At 39.0% G+C, this 20,480-nt stretch overlaps 1 protein-coding gene and 1 pseudogene across 1 annotated transcript; one reads left to right on the top strand and one right to left on the bottom strand.

The window, feature by feature from the left end:
• Positions 1–9,738: 9,738 nt before the first annotated feature.
• On the bottom strand, positions 9,739–11,494 carry LOC145963946 (uncharacterized; annotated as a pseudogene).
• Positions 11,495–16,829: 5,335 nt separating this feature from the next.
• On the top strand, positions 16,830–18,419 carry LOC145963945 (uncharacterized). The gene has a single exon (XM_083086308.1). It carries the CDS (start codon positions 16,830–16,832, stop codon positions 18,417–18,419), a length of 1,590 nt encoding a protein of 529 aa, XP_082942434.1.
• The last annotated feature ends 2,061 nt before the right edge of the window (positions 18,420–20,480 follow it).

The raw sequence follows: 20,480 nt of genomic DNA, 5'->3' as shown, positions 1-20,480 counted from the left end.
CACGGGCATGCGCGACCACACGTCATAATCAGCTGATGGCCAATCAGCTGATCGAAAAGAGGCTGCGCGCATGCCTACCGCAAAATTCACACGTCAGACCTCATCGGCCGCCTATCGCGCACGGGGCCCTGAGATCACCGTCAAGCCTTCAAATTAATTGGCCCTCGCGACAACGGGTCCCCACAATAAAAGCAGCAGCTTCCGAGAAATTCTCGCAGTCTGCAATTTTTCGATAGTAGAACCGCTTTGTTGAACCGCTTAGTAGAACCGCTTTATTAAACCGCTATTTCATATCTCGACCGCTTATTCACTCGGACGTTCGTTGCTTCTCTTTTGATTACTCTTAGTTAACCGCCTAGAACGACCACTATTTCGCACTTGGACTACGAATAAACCGCTTACGAAACCGCACACTGTGAAACTCCGCTGTCTTGTTATCCGCAATCGCTGCACTGATCACTTTATTTTACTGTTGACTTTAATAAACGTCTGTTTTGAGTGTGAACGTGGCGCACACTTTTTTCATAGAAAGACCATTCCGCTCCTACTGTCCACTGTCGGATTCGCTCGCGAACACTATTGCATTTTCTTTTCGAGTCGGTCAATCTACAATATAAGAAATATAATAAAAGAAGTTTGTACTATAATTTCTAGTACTTTGAGTCCTTTATATTTAATAGTTCCAACAGAAGAAGTGGAAATCGATCGTTGACGGATATTGGAATACAATGGCAAATGCCTAATTGCTTTGGGGCGGTGGATGGAAAACATATTAAGTTAAAATATCCACCTAATTCTGGCAGTTGCTATTAGAATTATAAAAAATACTTTAGCATTGTGTTGATGGCTATTTGTGATCATCTATATAGATTCAAATTAATAGATATAATAGCTTATGGAGAAAATAGCGATGGTGGTATATTTGAGGTTTCAAATATTGGAAAAAATATGAAGAATGGTCAGTTAAATTTACCGAAATAATGCCAAACTTCCTAATAGTAATATTAGCATGCCAGGATTCTTTAGATAGGAGATGCTGCCTTTCCACATACAACAATAATAATGAAATCTTATTGTGTGTGGATCAAATTTGACGATTGCTCAAAGAATTTTTAATTATAGACTCTAGGGCGAGACGCACAATTGAAAGAGCCTTTGGCATTCTAACTAATCGCTGGCAAGTTTTTCATAAATCTATTTGTATGTTACCATAAACAGCAGACAAAATAACATTAGCATCAGTATGTCTACACAATTTTTTAATATATGAAGAACAAAAAGATGGTGTTAAGGGGATACCGAACCGTACTATATTACCGATCAAATTAATTATTTCATTAAACACGGAAATTATTTTGTTGGTTATACAGAATGAAAAATGCTTCTCTATGATTAAAGTATATACAGTAACACATTTCGAACGTGTTAAATTTTCAGTTAAAAACGAAAAAAAAAAATTACAGTTTTATATTATCGATTGGTAGCGTCGAATCGTAACTATATTTGCTTAATATCAAAGTTTTACAATTTACACGTGCAAAATAAAATACGTTCCGAATGGGAAATACATAGAAGCATATATGTAAACTTTTAGAATTGAATTTGAAGTCTAGTAAAAAAGATTTCCGTGTTTTAACGCTTTCGTGCATATTATCATACGAAATCGAGGATTAATAGATAAAAAAGAGCAGTAGATTAGTACACGAGAAGATTGACTAATGTCGCGATAATGAGAGGTCTAAATCTGTTTCTGTGACAAGGAAAGACAATAGTACTATCCTTGTCTGTTTCATGCGTAGAGAGTAATATATGCACGCTCTAATATTATTACATTTTCTCGTATCTTCTTTCTATAACAATACGCTCATTTGGTCTCTTTCTAATCGCTCGCTATATCGCCTCGTTGCTTTCTCACAAACTTATTATTTTATTTAGAAATAAAATAATACATATATATATATATATATATATATATGTATATAAGTATATATATATATAAGTATATATAAGTATATAAGTATATATATATACAGGGTGAGCCATTTTAATTAACGCACGCAATTATTTCGGAAACAAAGCATTTTAGAGAAAAATGTTTCAGACAAAAGTTTTATGGTTTCGAGGGGGCCATAAGATGGTATCATTGGTTTGACCTTGAAGAGTTATTTGAAGGTCACATGAAGGTCACCTTCAATTTCTTAAATGGAACCTACTATTTGTCATTGCATATTCTTGTAGCTTATCTCGATAGCTTTCCAAAACACTATAATTAAGTACCTATTCGTTAAGTACTTTTTGAGTTATGAGGCTTGAAATAATTTCTTAATTTTACATAAACCGTAAAATATCTTGTAAAATATTCATTTTTCGATTATCTTACCTTAATACTTTTACGTACAAAATAATGAGAGGAATCAACTGGTGTAAAAAAAACACATAGTTGTTTTGAAGAAAAAATATGTAATTTGCAATTAACAATTCCATATTTTTTCTTAAAAACAACTATGTGTTTTCTTTACACCAATTAATTCCTCTCATTATTTTGTACATAAAAGTATTAAGGTAAGATAATCGAAAAATGAATATTTTACCAGATATTTTATGGTTTATGTAAAATTAAGAAATTATTTCAAGCCTTATAACTCGAAAAGTACTTGATGAAAAAATACTTTATTATAGTGTTTTGGAAAGCTCTCGACATAAGCTATAAGAATATGCAATAAAAAATAGGTGGTTCCATTTAAGAAATTAAAGGTGTCCTTGACCTCACCTTAACGATGCCATCCAAGGTCAAACCAATGACACCATCTTATGTTCCCCTCAAAACCATACAATTTTTGTCGAAAACGTTTTTCTCTAAAATGCTTAGTTTTTTAAATAAAAGGGGTGTACGGGTGATCTAGGACACCCTGTATGTACAATATACATGTAGTTAAATAAATACGTACATAAATACATGAATATTGAGTGTATTGTGTATGTGTATGCATGTGTATTACAATGTGTATACGTGTTGTGTAAAATCTATATTATATATACATATACAGGGTGTCCTAGACCACCAGTACACCCCTTTTCTTTCAAAAACTAAGCATTTTAGAGAAAAACGTTTTCGACAAAAATTGTATGGTTTTGAGGGGAACATAAGATGGTGTCATTGGTTTGACCTTGGATGGCATCGTTAAGGTGAGGTCAAGGACACCTTTAATTTCTTAAATGGAATCACCTATTTTTTATTGCATATTCTTATAGCTTATGTCGAGAGCTTTCCAAAACACTATAATAAAGTATTTTTTCATCAAGTACTTTTCGAGTTATAAGGCTTGAAATAATTTCTTAATTTTACATAAACCATAAAATATCTAGTAAAATATTCATTTTTCGGTTATCTTACCTTAATACTTTTATGTACAAAATAATGAGAGGAATCAATTGGTGTAAAGAAAACACATAATTGTTTCGAAAAAAAAAATGTAATTGTTAATTGCAAATTCCATATTTTTTCTTAAAAACAACTATATGTTTTCTTTACACCAATTGATTCCTCTCATTATTGGCCGGTGATTTTGGCCCACGGCACACCTTCGGCGCGATCTTCTCATATAACAAACAAAACGTTTCTATCCAAAAGAATGTATGGGCGCCAGGTGCGGTCATCCGCACCGCTCTAATAAAATTTGCCGTATCGGCCGTACACAAAAAAAATGCAAAGCTCTCAGAAAGATCGCGACGGACGCTCGTCTAGCCCCGTCTCGAAATTGGCAGAGGGGCGGTCCGTTTTAATAATTCACAAGGAAGGATCGAGAATACAAGGTGGCTGCAAATAAAACATAATATTATAATAACAAGAATTAATATATTTAACATATGGATAAGTTTCAATGTCGGACAGATTCGCGTAGATGTAGAGCGATTTTATACAATTGATTATCGGATTATTAGCCGGCAGCGACGGGCCGGCATTCGAGCGCGATCACCACGGTATCACGTGTCACGCGGCAGGAAGAAAGCGTAAAAGAAAAGTCCCGGAATTCCGCGCTAAACGAGACTTGTTCGAGTCTCGGCAGCTACGAACCCCAAATAACTTTTAATAACGAACACCGCGGTGTTGGCTCCTTTAATAACATCCGTCTGTCGTAAATGAAAAGAATTAATTATAATAGTAGATCTACTCGCCGCCCGCGCGATTAACAGAACCGATTATAGATGCGAGTCGATTATACGGATTACTGCATTAATGAAAGAATCGAGCGACAACGAACTTATAAAATAAAGACAATTACATCAAAACGCGAACAATTATACACGATAATAAGGTATCGAATGATTCGAGTCTCGGAGATATGCGAACCGACGCCGCGACGCAGTTGCCGGTTATCGAATATCGCAATCGCCTATATGTGCGAGTTCGTCGTATCGAAAGTTTAACGGACAAAGATTTTCACAAAATCACAATAATCGCAACAAGAAAGACAATTAATTTGACTGTCGGCGCATACTCGGGAGAGAGGGCACTTAATTTTACTTGAGCTCGAACAAGACATGTCGGCCGGCCGCCATTCGTTAATGCGCAATTACCGAAAACATGAATTCGTCGCGAGAAAGGATTTTATGACGGCAGCAATTCGGCAGCGATCCTGTTCGAGCTACTTCTACCTGATATTCTAAACGATAAACGGCCTGATATGGTCGACGCTCGTCTCACCGATGACTCCTCGGCGCTCTCGGCATTCGCTTCGGAAATCGATGTTATTGGGCCGTCGTACTCTTCGCCGGTCCGCCGAACAGTGACGAGCGGAAGGCCCGTCGGATTCACGCCGGCAAGTTAATGCATAATTAGGCCACTTTTGGCGCTTCTGCAACCCTCAGGATCGTCACGCATCTCAATTAATCCTGCGGCCTTCAGGGCCGTATTCGCGCCTGTCGCAACCCTGTCTCTTCTCAAATTTTTCTTGGCCCTCCAGTTGAAGACCGGTGTGAGGGGTTTTTCCGGTAGCCACTCGCCGTGACTGTTATAGTTCTTCGGTAGCGCTTAATTCGGTCGAAGTGGCTCCATTTTCGGGGTTCCGGAGTTCGACCTTATTTACTGCTCGACCTTCCCTGCGATTGTTCCTCGTACCTGCTGAGTATATGGAGGTTTACAGGGACGGCAGCGAAGTCTTAAATTGATGTTACAATTTACGAGAGTAGAGAAGGGTACTTAGCTCGGCGTTCTCCTTCCAGTCGGTGCCTCCGCTCGTCCCGTATCTTTTGGCCTGGTCTTCCGCGTCGGGTCGAGTCACCGGGTGAAATCCCGCTAGCGTCTCCCATCATAGTAGCGCCTAATCTTAATATTATTACCGCAAAAAAAATGAATCTTTACGCAAGGGAGGCGGGTCTACTCCCGCCTCCAAAATCCGCTCTCTCTCCCTAAATCAGGGGAGAACGAGGGCTCAAAAATTCTTCCCGGTCAGATCTCGCGATCCTTGTGACGGGCCGCCAGGCATCACGTCACAACTCCCCCCTCCTAGGAGAGGACCGAGGAGGTCTCGGCTACCGACCAACGTCGACAGCCGTCGGTCTTCTAATGTTCCTAAATCCCTAAACTCAAGTCTCAAGATTAGTCCACTCTCCTCCACGGTCGCGTCTCCAGTCATTTCCATCCAGGTCACGAACATGCAACACGACACAAAGATCATGCAACCACAAAGCCAAAAGCAAAGTACAACCGAAGCGAAGAGGATTTCTTATCCTAATGGGGCGTAACAGTAGGAAAGGGCTAGGAGGATAGAAACTGATTAAGGCGATGCTGTGGTCCCTCAATCTATCTTTATTCTCAACTAGAGAGGAGCCGGGAAAAAAATTATTATAAAAGAGGCAGAGAAAAGAAGAGAAAAAAATATATATAGAAGGGTTGGCGGCAACTATTTGTTACGTCCGATGGACGTCGTGATTCTTTTCTTTCTTTGAAGCTATATAAAAACTATACGATAATCATGTGCGCGGGTAACTCTCGGCGATATCCAAATCAAGGAAACGAAAAGTAATAAATGAGTCTAGACTACGCGGACAGTATGTTATTATAAATAGAAAATTTCCACTAAAATAAAGAACTGTAATAAAATCGAACTCGCACATGTTTACAGTTGGGACGTCCGTTAGAACCATCGGAACTCTAGTAACAAAGCGATCCTTCTTAAGAATCGCACCAACTATAAACATATGTATATCTAACCCTTGCAGCGGATATCTGAGATCGAGAGACTCGAAGCAAAAATATACAAGAAAAACTAGAGCTAAGGATGGTCAGTCGTTGAAACTTAGAAATTTTAAATCGGAACCAGAACCGCAATAAAATTTTTATAGCGCTCCACACGTGGAGCTATGAAAATAGAAACCCTCCAGGGCTGCAGAATCTTAAGCTAGTAATCAAAAAGGGAAACTAAACAATTCGCCTGGCCACCCTTAAGCGCTAACCGAAACGCGAAAAGACTCTCGCAAGTCATAAAATCTGTCCGCTAAGCTCCCACTCTCTGCTGGATAGAGCCAAAATTTGGAACCAAAGGGGCAGCCTATTACAATCGTAGAACCGCCTTTCCCTCCAAAATCAGCCTCCTTGTTCTTAAGAAGGGGAACAACTGAAATTATCTCATTCGCCCAAAAGGGATTCCCACTATCCAGAAAAGAGGAGGAGCAATGACTTTAAAAACTCGAGCGCAAGACGCGAGACACAGTCTTTCCGTACTCAAAAAATTCTCCTGCAGTTGCCAGTACTTCTTCCGCAGTTTAAGCGTCAGAGTCTTAGCTTTCGCGAGTTAGATTAACTGAAAAAAGGAAACGCGAAGTGCACGAAGTGAACAGAGTCCAACATCAACCAGGTCACCTGTTCTCCAGCATTGGGGCCTCTCCGACCGCGACTAGAGACTCGCCTTGACTAAATCGTTATATATATAATTATATATATATATCAACGCTCTCAATAAGTAGTAAGTCTAAATCCTCTCTCAGTCCTTATTTCTCCTTCCCATTCGATTGAGAAACGATCTTTAAGTAATTAAAGAGTTGAGTTACAGATCTTTAAGGTAATAAGAATTTAATCAATAATACTCCCGATCAGTTAAAATTCCATAGTAACCATCAATAGTAATCTATCGTTAACAGTTCAATTCCCCTCTCTCGTGTTAACCAACTGTCATTGGGAATGAGCCTTGATTTTTCCTCTAATCTATAGAAGATAAATTTCGACAATTTAATAATCGTTTAATTACTTCTTGTCTCTTTCCTCTTCCTAATCATCCTCCTCATCTCTCCCTCGTTCGCCGGGAATCTCCGCAAGGCGATTCGCGAACAATCCCTCGTTCGCCGGGAATCTCCGCAAGGCGATTCGCGAACCATTCCTCGTTCGCCGGGAATCTCCGCAAGGCGATTCGCGAACAATCCCTCGTTCGCCGGGAATCTCCTGTTACGTCCCCAGTTCCTCAGGACTGGTCTGGAAGTCTTACTTTCCCAGTTGGACGCAATTAATCTCTCAATTTGTTTTAGGGCAACCTGCTTGGCCGGCTATACCCTGGGACGCCGAGAGATTGAAGGTCTATTGTGCTTGGCAGAGAGGATTCTAGGTGGAGAGTGAATAAACGTTCACACTAAATTTTATAAGTTTATTCTATTTTGTTCAAAGTATATATATTTTTTATTTTACAAATTTGAATATCCTTTTATTCCTCCCTCGGGTAACCGTACAATTCTGATAGAAAGTAAGAATATTCGATGTTTATGGTTGAGATGGGTCTTTCTGGGGAAGCTAGGGAAATCTCTAAGGGCTTGAAGGGGTCTGGGTCTTCATATGCCACGGGGGAATAGCTAGGAGGACTATATAGGCTGTTTTCCTCGGGATAGTAGTTGTATAGGGGTACGGTGTCAAGATGTTGGAATGTCCCCGAGATGGAAGCAGTCTCTGGACTCTGACTCCAATCCACTGAAGGTCCGGGGATGGATGCCTGGTCGGAGTTTAACGAGATGGTTGAACAGTTGCTCCTATCTTCGGTAATTCCCTCTACTAGATTGGCGGGAGAATATTGACTATGTGGGGCTAGGATAATTTCGTGGCTTTCTTCCTCAATAGTGATTATGGGGATAGGTGACTGAGGTTCTAAGTCGATGATCTCGGGAACTGGTGCAATGATTTCATTCTCAAGAATGATGATAGGGAAGAAGGTACGTCGCGTTTGCCTATTTCGTCTCACACGGCGTAGAATATTTCGACGGGTATTGAAGTTACCTTGTCTCACTCGGACCATCTATCGTTTAATTAACCAATTATAAACCTGTCTATTTAGTATTTGAGTCTTTGGTGATTTTGAAGTCACTTACTTTTGCGTAAAGTTGAATTTAAGAATACCCGATACCTGTTAATAAAAAAAAAGAAATAGGAATTCCATATAAATGTTCAACTTGTAAATGTTATCCCGAGTATAGTCAGATATATGTCCCCAAAGTTGATAGAAGTATAGACCGGCAGAAATAGAAAGATTAGTATAAAAAATTTTATTGTTGGTAACGTTGACTCCCGAAAATTACCGACCGTCGGTAATGTAGATTTCTGTTTTACCGACCGATGGTTAACGTCACTTTCTGTTTTACCGACCGATGGTAAGTTAAATTACTGTTTTACCGACCGATGGTTAGCGGCACTTTCTGTTTTACCGACCGATGGTAAGTTATTGACCGATGGTAAGTTATCGACCGATGGTAAGTTATCGACCGATGGTAAGTTTTGATTGATGACTATTGGAAAAATTACCAACTGATGGTAAATTAGGATTATCGAGAATTTATTTGTTTGAAATGTTAATGTGTTATATTGGTTTCAAATAAATTCTTATTTTATTTTGATTCTCTGAAAATCGAAAGGGGATTCGAGGAAAAATCAGGAGTTCGGATACGCTGACAAGGTATCCACCTATTATACGGCTGGCTTAGTATTAACCTCGTAAGGTTAGGTTATAATTGCAAGTAGTGATAATGATTCAAATTGTTATAAACTAAGCCAGTGTATTGTCTCTAAGTCCTGGGATGTATCTCGTGTTTTGAAGTTAAGGCTAAATTCAATCCAAGATCAAAAGGTCAACTTCTATCATTGGGATCAATCCCTCAAGATAATTGCCTATTAAGGGGTAACACCACTCTAGCGACTGAAAAAAAGGCCTATTTTTGATAATTTATTGTGGGAGTATGGGAAGCGGGATAGAATTCCTTTTTAGACAGTACATTTAGCATATATTGAAGTGTAAAAAAAAAATTTTTTATTATTATTTTGTTACAAAATGGCGGCGCCAGAGCCAATTTTCAAAATCATGTTTCTTCGAAGAGCCTTGACGGGAGAAAGGATTTCTCGCGACCCATGAGACCTGGAACAAAAAAACAAAATTTTCTTAATCTACATACTATTGCCTATAGAAGTACGTAGGGATTTTTTTTTAAATCAATTTTTGTAAAAATGGTGCACTGTTGAAAAAAAAACTCGATTTTTGGCAAAAAAAACGTCTTCAATTGTTCATAAAAAAAAAAATTTTAATCTTATCAAAAAACGGCTACGTACTTCTGTAGAGAATGTGATTTAAAAGCTACTGTCAAAATTTGAAATAGATCCATGCAATAGTATTCAAGTAATCTTTTCTCCCAGTTTGAAGAAAGTGATTTCGTGAAAAACGCTCCCTAAGTTTTACGAACACTTAAATCTTTGAAATTTTATTTTACCTTTCAATCTGCGATACCTGCTCCGTACATTTGGCCATCTGCTTCAATGCTAGCCTCTTCTTCTTCCTTCCTGAGCGATTTTATGGAAAGCCTGGCTTTTTTAGCAGCGTTTGTCAGTGATCTTTCAGAAAAGTATATGCGGCGCTTGTCTGTTTCCACGCAGAAATTGAAACAATTTGGCCCGATTGTAATATCCAAATGCTGCATGAGCCTCATGATACTTGATAAGCCGTCATTGTATGTGCCTACAGCAATGTAAACAGCAATATCAAGCACATGCTTGCCACTAGATACTGATTTTGGAGCCATAGACCATATGGTAGAGTTGAAGCTCTCGTTGCTATTTTGTGTGAAGCCGCCTAAACAACGAGTAAGCAATTCGTCTCGGCTTAATTCTTCATAAATGGGCAAAATCGCTTTATAAACTTCTTGCGAGAGAGCTGGCTTATGTTTATAACTGGTATCACCAGTGGCCTGTGCCCTTTGCCACGAGCACCACGAGTCTTCTCCGCGCGGGCATTTTTCATGCATGGGATTGTCGTCCGTCGATAATTTGTGCTGTAGAGTTGCATAAATGTCATTCTGCATTTTCTTAACTGAATCATGATTTCTGCGTATTGCCAAACCATAATAAATCGACAACTCATCAATTAGTGCACCAGTAAGTTTTCCTTTTCCTCCAAGGCCTTTTGTATTTTTTTTCAAATTACGAAGACGAGAACCCATTCTCTTTTGGACATGATCGATGCACTCCTTCTTAAACACAGTAAAATCATTGTAAGGCTGTGCATCTATGATTCCTTTAAAAGTTTTTGAATCGCCATCTCCTACGTAATTGACGTACTTCAAGTTGTGCAGTGATTCTGAGCGTTGGAACATTTCTATAACAGCATCAACTTCCATCTTACCCGCTGAGCCGACGTGGTTTGGTTGACACTCTTTTTCGTGAGATTGGGCCCACTCTTTGTACTCTTCAGTATCAGTTTTCTTCTGCCAATACTCACAAGCCTTGCAATACTTAGATTTCACTAAAACATCGACAACTTTGCCAGTAAACCATCCAATCAGTGATACGATGCCAAAAAGGGAAGAAAAGCCACGTTTCCTCCAAGATCCATCGCCTGATACTGTGATGCCATTTGTAAGGCCATTCTCAATGCTTTTCACTTTTTCTTCTTGAGCTGCACTTCTCATGCTCAACTTACAAACATTCTCTGCTTCAGTAGCAATTTTCTTTACAACACAATCGTAAAAGGCCGAAAAATAGGCCGGTTTGAAAAATAGGCCGTGGCAGATCCATGAACGCACAAAATTTGATGGTTCCATTTAATCCTACTCCCAAAAGCCGCATTGCAAGAACAATTCTACGGTTGATTTCGTATCCTTTTTCAATGAGTGGAGAAGAAGGAATAACAGTTTTATCGCAGTTTGCACAAGAAATTACAATTTTAAATCCTAAGCCACGCATTCCACATTCAGTGAACGTTATATCAGACTTGCACTTCTTGCAAACAACTGCCTGCGATATGGCAGTAAATACTAAAAAATTCAAAATTCTGTAACCAAAACATTGGTTCACTTCGAATTCATCCGGATCGATCGCTGACAATTTGGAGGCTGATGTGCTAGTGTTTTCAATGCTTGGTTTCTCTAATTCGTAACGGTTTAACGGTCGGCGCCTTGAGATTTTTGGTCTATTCAAATTTGACGGCTTTCCCTTTTCGGATTTTTTTCCACTATACACTGCTTTATCACTCATTTTCTGTATTTGTATGATTAACAATTTGCACACAAAAAAAAACAGAAATACACAACGTTAATGCAAATTTAAACACAAAGCAGAGAAAGTAACGGACACGTGTTTTCGGCGTCGGTTTCGTAGCTACACTAACTCACACATACATGTTTATTTTTATTATACGATTACGCACCCTGGTGAGCACCTGAGGAACTCAGAAAACCTTTGCTCAGTAAGTAATGTGGTCACTTACTATATTTAACAGGTACTATATTTAAAAGCAGCATAAAAGCGAATCATGAATTTAAAAATCACGCTATTTAAAAATTTTTTTTCACTATAAAACTAAGTGGATATTATTTTTGAGGCCCTAAAGTGTTGTTTAAGTAAAAAAAAAAAAATCGATTTTTTCAAAATTCTAGAGTGGTGTTACCCCTTAATCGAAAACTGTATTTTCGCCTACTCAAACGTCGATTGACAGGAGGCCGCTTATTTTTTCTATTGCCTCACCAGCTCTAGGTTGAGAAACAACCTCTATCATGGGAATAAATTCCTCAAGATAATTATTTTTCCACCGAGCCAGACTTGGGTTCGACCTGCCGCTGCAGTTTCGCACTCGCTCACTGTCTATCGCGTCGTCTTATCAAAGAGATAAGTCCCAGATAAATTTTCCAATTGGAAATGATATTTACTAAGTTGAATAACTGGATTAAGGAATACGGGTAATCAAAGGTACGGTTCCCGAATTGTCGCGCACTGTTTCACTGAATTTAGTTGTTAGTAGAAATTAAAGGTTAGATTAATGACAAGTGGCCGGATATTTACCAGTGTCTGAAATGTCCTAGTGTGTGAAGGCTGCTTCCCTTCACTAGGCTGATGAGTGGATGCTGCTTCCTTCCGCTGGATACCGTCTACCTCAGTGACAGTTCGGGATGGAGGTTGCAGTCCAGGAGTTTGATTGAGAAACTCAATGTTCAATAGTCACTGAATTTATTAACTGAATACGCGTACAAAATCTCGGAGATATAAGTATTAACTGTGAAGATCGTTGGGCAAAGTGCCAAGTTAACACTGTGAAGATCGTTGGGCCAAATGCCGGAGATAGTTGAATGTTGAAAACGTTGGGCAAAATGCCAAGTTAACACTGTGAATATCGTTGGGCCAAATGCGAGGAGGACCGCTCTGCACGGGTTTATACAGTCGTCAGTCCCAGTTTTGCACACGGTCCCAATAGTAGGAGATGCGCTTCTCCGTGGAGGGAGTCGAGCAGTGATTGGTTCCCTCCTCTGCTTCTGGCTGCGCGCGCCTCGAAAGATGCGTGCGCCTCGAGGGATGTGCCGCGTTGTCAACGGGTGATTGGTTTTCTCTGACGTGATTGTTGCGCAATGATTTGGGATTGGCTCCCGCTGACGTGACGGATGCGCGCGCCTCGGAAGATGCGCGCGCCTCGGCGTGGGCGGCGCGGTCGCTCATTGGTTCCCTTCTCCGGGCTGGTTGCGCGCGCCGCTGGGCGTTGCCGCAGGAATTGGGCGTAGTTTGGGCGTAGTTTAATTTGTAGATGGTGGGACTCTTCAGAATTGAAGTGGGGGTGACGGAGCGGTCAGTATAGAATCGGCTATACTGGTTACATTGTATTTTGACACATAAGTTTTATAATAATTATTAGACCATCAGAATTTCTTTGCAGTTTATATGCATATATTTTCTAATGTAGTTTTTTAAGCTCTAGCTGTAGAAATGTCAACGGAGTTTCTAGCATGCTCCGTTCGAAAGTTCATTTTTGTCTCTATGTATTATTATGGAAAATGCTTTTAAATATTGTTAATAAATTCTGACATCATAATTATTATAATTACAATTATTTTAACACATAAGTATTTATGATTATGCGGTGGGATATAAGTATATAAAGACTATAAATTATTTCAGTAAATGGTGCAACAATTTTTATTCTTTGCTTTTATTTTTAATATTTATCCCTATTGGGTTCTTGAATAAAAATTATTGCATATACTTAATATTAATAAGTTAATTATTTCGTTATGTTGCGCAATGTTCTCTTGAACGGATTTTTTGTGAATTAATATATAAATGGAAGTTATTGCATACGCTTAATAACAATAAATTCATTTGTTACTTAATGATAATTAATTATTTCATCATGTTGCGTAATGTTGTGCAATAATATTCGAGCGGAATATTCCATAGTCTTAGTTTGGAATGTGATGATGACTCATAATATCGCATACGGAAAATTATATTTTAAACTTCGTTTATAAAATTAGTAGTATTGGAGTTTTCATAATTATGTATACATGTGTCGGTCTGACTTTTTATGCTCCTTAAGGGAAAATTGTCATAAGATTTTTATTTATAGTATTTTTCGAGTTAATCTGGAATCAATGATTTTTGATATAATTTAGGCCCCAAAATAATTAGATATACGTATAGTCGGTGCTGAGACGTGTTCAAAAATATATATATATGTATATAGTCTTTTGGTTTTTGATTTGTAAAATTTCTTGTGTATCAGGATTACATATTAATGAAGGAGGTATTCTCTTATATGTCGGTAAAGTTAGTATCATCGCTACCCCAGAGATGGCGCTGCCCTCTGCCGGTAATGTGGGTACGGACAGTCTTCACTGTCGGTAAGGTAGGAAATAACTTTATCCTCAGTCGGTAACGTCGGTAACTGTGTTATCATGGGTCGGTAAATTTCCTGTCGGTAACTTTTGCTCGGTCGGTAAGGTAGAGAACCTCCTTATCGACCGTCGGTAATTTTCCCGTCGGTAACTTTTGCTCGGTCGGTAAGGTATAAAACTTCCTTATCGACCGTCGGTAATTTTTCTGTCGGTAATTTTTACTCGGTCGGTAAGGTAGAAAACTTCCTTATCGACCGTCGGTAATTTTTCTGTCGGTAACTTTTACTCTGTCGGTAAAGTAGAAATTTATTTTATCGACTGTCGGTAACTTTTGTGTGGGTGATTTTGCCTATTGTCGGTAAAGTAGGTAATTTTTATGCGGATGATACTATATGTGGGCAAATACTTAAAATTATTTCTATCATTCCTAAGTGAGGTTATGTTATGTATAGCTAGTTTCTTAACAAAGAAAGATTATTTTCGGAGATATTGACAATATTATATCGCGCGGCGGAATGATATTGATGTACTATAAGTATTGGTGATATTACATTGCGCGGTGAGATTTTATAATAAGAAATATTGGTGATAATAGATGGCGTGATGGAATTTTAATTAACAACATTAATTATATTAACAATAATATGTTACGCGGTGGGATTAAGATTTATATGTTCGTCGGTGGAATTATAGTTTAAATATTATAGAGGCAAATTTTGCGTGTTTAAATAAAAATAAAAATTTTGTTGCGGGACGTAACACTCCGCAAGGCGATTCGCGAACAATCCCTCGTTCGCCGGGAATCTCCGCAAGGCGATTCGCGAACCATTCCTCGTTCGCCGGGAATCTCCGCAAGGCGATTCGCGAACAAATCCTAAACCGAATTTCTCCTAAATTTCAAACCTTTATTTGAAACCATTTTAGAGTCACGTTAATTCATTTCATTCCCCTTCTATTTATTACTCAACTATCTCTTTATTTGTATGACCAATTTAAACTTAAGAGTAAAATCTTTCAGAACGAACTATTATTTTGCCTAAGGCTTATCCATCTTTTCCCAATGACAACAGTGATATATTTTATAATAGCTAGTCTAACATTAAATCAGTAAGATATTCAGCGTCAAAATTATTATTAGTGCCTCCCACCGGTAAACGGCGGGCAGCGTTGCGGTGGCGGAATCGGCGGAACAGACGGATACAGGCTCAATCTTTACCTAAACCTATTAATGGCGATACCTTAGATAATATTGACGCGCCCGTTAGCAGTAAAAAACTCGACACTAACACACACACACCTAACCCCTCTTCCTCACCCCGTATTCCGAATTATTCTCCAATCTCGTCCCCAGGGCATTCTTCGACCTTCCCCGATACACCTGTTCCAGGCCCCGCGCCGTCGCCTGGTTCACCCCCCAGATCTCCTACCCTGACCCCACCAGAATTTTCTCCTTCCCCAGCTACTTCATCAACCCTTGTATTCCAACCCTCTCCTTTGCCTTCTCCCGAACCCCCTCGTTCGCCCTCACCTCCTGTCCGGGAGCGTACTCCTCCCATACCTGTCATCACCCTCGACTCAGACCCTCCTTCCCCTTCCACCTCCTCAGAGTTTTCTGAATTCAGCGAGGCTCTAGGAGATTTCGCGAGAGATCTTCCCGACCTTGAACAAGATTCCCCCGATTTCGACTTCCCTCCCGATTCCCCGTCGGAACATCCTCACCATAACGAAACACCTGAATCTCCCCATCCCGATTCTCTAAATTATTTCTTATCTCAGTTCCCCTTCTTCGATCTCCCCGTACCTGAAGGAACATTTTGCGTGGGCCCAGGCCGAGTTAACCACGAAGACCTACTGAATCACATAACCACCGCCCCTTCCAATTCCGTCATCCCCTGGTACCTCACGGGTTATCACCTCCCTTTAGCTGTCCCTATCCAAGCCCTCTGGAGGAGGTTTCCTCCTTCCACAGCTAGGATTGAAGAACTCTGACCCTTCGCTTTTTCCCTCACCCAATAAATTTGTACATAACCCCCCACTTCCTGTAACTTACACACACACTTATCCGCAACCGACGAATTCTATACCTCCCTTAATTAGTAAGAGTTATTCATCCTTTTTTTTTATTTACACATTCACTTTTTCATTTTGCTTCATTTCTTACATTATATTAATTATATGTATATTGTATTAACCAGTCAGAATTTAATTCTTAACGTAAATTCTTCCCAGTATATTCTGATTGATGACCTCCGAACGATTGTAACACCCGCGAGAATATATACACACACACGCAGATACCTACTCACCCATAGCTACAACTGCTAAGATGTATTTTTCTTTCTTTATTTTTGCATAATATATGTACTTTTAATTTAATGTATAATTTAATTATTTAACCCGTTCTCTTCCCTAAATCCTGAGATCGCACTAGGTCCCATCCCGCGTAATAAGGATTAAATTCCTTTATCGAAAAGGGACCATCGAACAAATAGGCTTAAAACGCAGCGTTATAGAGACCTTCGGTCGCTGACCTGTGTCAGGCCCTTCACATTCGTTCGACCCGATCCATACACACGCCCGAATAAAGTGTGTCACGGGGTAAGTAAGTTGCGACCTTCCATACGGCCCATCCATTCCAGGGTCTGGACGTAACATACTGATAAAATTTTGGGGCTCGTCCGGGATAGAAATGTGCGATCTTGGAAACCGGAATGAGTGACGGGACTCGAAGTAAAGTTAATAAAGACGAAGTAGAAGATATTTATAAAACAGCATTAGAGCGATATAGTAAACCGAAAAATACTCGATCTATTTCTACTCCCTTACACACATCTACCCCTAAATCGACATCTAAACAAGTCCAATTTACTGAGGAAAATTCTTCCAATTTAACTGAAAATACCTTAATTGCCGATTCGCCTGAGCCGTCTTCCAACGATTCCGAATCTACCGCCGCAAATGCTAGTATAAGTAAAATAATTGATAGTAATAATCTTGCAAATTATCTTGAAAACCCTATAATCATGGCGCAACAAAATCCTTTCGCCACACTGAAATATGCGGTTGACGCTGTCCCATTCTTCGATGGCAGCAACATTCCGCTTAACTATTTTATTGAGGGCTGCGAAGAAGCAAAATCGATGCTTCCTAAGGAAGCCGAACCGCAGTTTACTAAAATTTTAAGAACTCGAATAGTAGGCGAAGCACGCAGAACAATTCAAGATCAAGATTTTGATAAGGTATCGCAAATAACTGCCTATTTGAAAAGAATTTATGGGCCTGTAAAAACCGTCTACCAACTCCAAGGGGAATTAGGTTGCATTTACCAGAAAAATGAAGAGGACGTAATTACTTACGCTAACCGTGTCAAAATCCTAGGGAAACAGATATTAGAGGCTTATAGAGGACCCGGAAATACACTGCCTGATCAAACCACCAAGACATCTCTAGAAAAGGATATGTGTAAATGCTTTATAAGGGGGCTTAAGCCTGAAATCGAACAAAGAATCGCGAGGGATTTAGATGTGCAAGAGACGGTCGCCGATGCTTTAAGGATAGAAAGAGAACTGCGGGTAATGACAGACCTGCGACAGGGACAGAGCAGCGATTCAAACAAAACAAAAATATTACCCACTAATCGGTTGCGGGAAACATGCCAGATCTGTTTCAAGGAAGGGCATGTAGCAAATAATTGTCGAAAACTCTCTCAATTTTCACTACAAAATCAGCATAAATCCGATATAGGCACCGAAATATTAATATGTCATATTTGTAAGAAGCGAGGGCACGGTGCTGACAAATGTCGGTTTCGCGATCATCAAGCTCGACGAACGATAAATGTAATACAGGAAAAAGCCATCACCTGTCAGTTATGCTCAAAACCAGGACATAATGCAAAAACCTGTCGACAAAATACTAATAGTCAACCTAATAAAGCTCCTGTAATCTGTCAGTGGTGTGATAAGCCCGGGCATTCCGCCAATAATTGCTGGAAGAAACAGAACGAGCAGCGGAACTTCGAGAATAAACCAAGAATTATCTGTCAAACTTGCGATAAATTCGGGCACACCTCTAAAGAATGTCGTTCTAAAGCTAATCAACAAACGACACCTAAGGACGATTTATTCTGTCGATATTGCAAGGACCGAGGTCATCTTCTCGATGATTGCCAATTGCGCATCGCGAGTAATAACCGTCGCAAAGAAAATAGTCAGGGAAACTACAAGGGCCCCTCGACGTCGGGTGTGCAGCATGGGGCCGGGCCGACTTCACACCCGTCACAATCTCAGGGAGCCAAGTAGGAAGCGGTGATGTGACTATACAGCCTGTAACAGTAAATCTCAATAAGCAAAGCCTAGTGCCTACTGTCCGGGTTAATATTAAAGATATTCCGACTTCCATAACTCTTATGTTAGATACAGGATCTGGGCCAAATGTTATTAAAGAAAATCTTACACCCGAGGGAATTAATATCAATTACAGAAATATATTGAAACTAAATGGTATAAACAATGATCCTGTTTACACTCTCGGTGAAATCGTATTAACTCTTTTTGAGTTACCGGTCATCTTTCATATTGTATCTAACGATTTCCCAATTCCGCAATCCGGAATATTAGGCAATGAATTTTTTAAACAAACTTTTTCAAAAATAGATTATGCGGAGGAATGCCTGATTGCATCTGGAATTAACATACCTTTCTTTACGCCGGAGATGATCGTGGTGGCTCCACGGTCTGAATCATTATTTTATGTAAGGATAAAAAATCCAGAAATAAAAGTAGGATATATACCCAGAATAAGGTTAACGCACGGAATCTATCTAGGGGACACCATTGTCGAAAATACATCTGGAAAAGCCTATTTAAACGTCATAAGCACTCTAGACGAAGAAACGGAAGTACAAGTTCCGATCTTGCACTTAAAACCAAAGTAATGAAGTGCTCGATGACCATGAATCCACTTTGGAAGACTTGAATGACTTGGAGGAAATAATATGTACAAAGGGAGAAATCAAACATAAAGAATCTCACCAAATGCCTGAAAGGTTCAACTACAAGGAAGAGGACGAAATTGAAGACGAAAATAAAGATAAAAATAGTCAAAATAATATTAGCATCAAAGAAACTCGAAATAAAAATAATAAGGAAATGCTAAATCAAGAAAAAAATAAAATTAAGAATAAAAACAAAATTAAAATCAGAATAAAAAAGGGGGAAGAAAAGGAAATTAGAAGTTACGTAGATGGAACGGAACCAGAAGATGAAGATAAAAACCACCAACATAATCTTGCTATCGAAGGAATATCGGATGAAAATAACGAGGAAATATTAAACCAACGGAAAAACAGGAAAGAAATCAAAAATAAAAACAACTACGAAAAGAAAAATAAGGAATTAAATTCAAATTCCCTAGGAGAGGCAAATTACCAGACCTCTTCGGAGGAGACTAACTCTAGGACTTCGGAGGGAAATTTCCAAACCTCGACAGAAAATCCTAGCTCCGTCAATTGTGAGGGGGGAAGTTACCAAGCCTCGTTACACAATTCGACATCTTCTAATTTTAAAAAAGGGAGCAATTCTTCATCTCCCTTAGACATCGAATTCCCAGAGATTGAATTATTCTCAAAAAATAACGACAATGAATTGGAGATTTCTCTAAAAAATCTCTTTGAAGAAGTTCAAAAACAGATTAAGAAAAACAAAAAATTAAAACCTAAAGGTCTTCAAAGGAATAAACCATCTTCAAAAATTTCCACGTCCTTATTAAATAAATCTCAAGAGATCATAGATAAATTTATGCGAAAACGTAAATCAAAACATAAAGGAAATCGACAACTTGATATTGCAAACTCCAAGTGTCTAGTGGTCACTGAAGGAAAAATAAAGGATCGACTCATCGAGATAATAGAATCACTACGATTAGAGCATCTAAATGGGACGGAGAGAGAAAGCATAATAAAGTTAATAACAAACAGTCAAGATCGATTTCACGTTCCTGGAGAAAAATTGACTGCAACAAACGTATTACTACATCAAATTCCGACCACAGATGATCATCCAATAAATACTCGACAATATCGTTTCCCACAAATACACAAGGACGAAATAAATAGACAAGTAGAAGAATTACTAGAAGGAGGAATAGTAAAACACTCACAATCACCTTACAATACTCCTATATGGATTGTGCCAAAAAAGGAAGACTCTAAGGGTAATAAGCGATGGAGAATGGTTTTAGATTTTCGCGCTTTAAACGATAAAACTATAGGAGATGCATATCCTCTCCCGAATATCGTCGATATATTAGATTAACTGGGAGGAACTCGTTATTTTTCAATATGCGACTTAGCATCCGGTTTT

This window comes from Camponotus vicinus, unplaced genomic scaffold, assembly GCF_025532165.1.
Source record: "Camponotus vicinus isolate PSW18456_S1 unplaced genomic scaffold, iyCamVici1.0 SCAF_13, whole genome shotgun sequence".
In the NCBI taxonomy this organism is placed as follows: Eukaryota; Metazoa; Arthropoda; class Insecta; order Hymenoptera; family Formicidae; genus Camponotus; species Camponotus vicinus.
The sequence above is the reverse complement of the archived record's forward strand: the minus strand, read 5'-3'. Positions and strand labels throughout refer to the sequence as shown.

Excerpts from the sequence above, each read along its gene's own strand:
- LOC145963945 (XM_083086308.1), top strand. The coding sequence starts at position 16,830 with ATGAGTGACGGGACTCGAAGTAAAGTTAATAAAGACGAAGTAGAAGAT.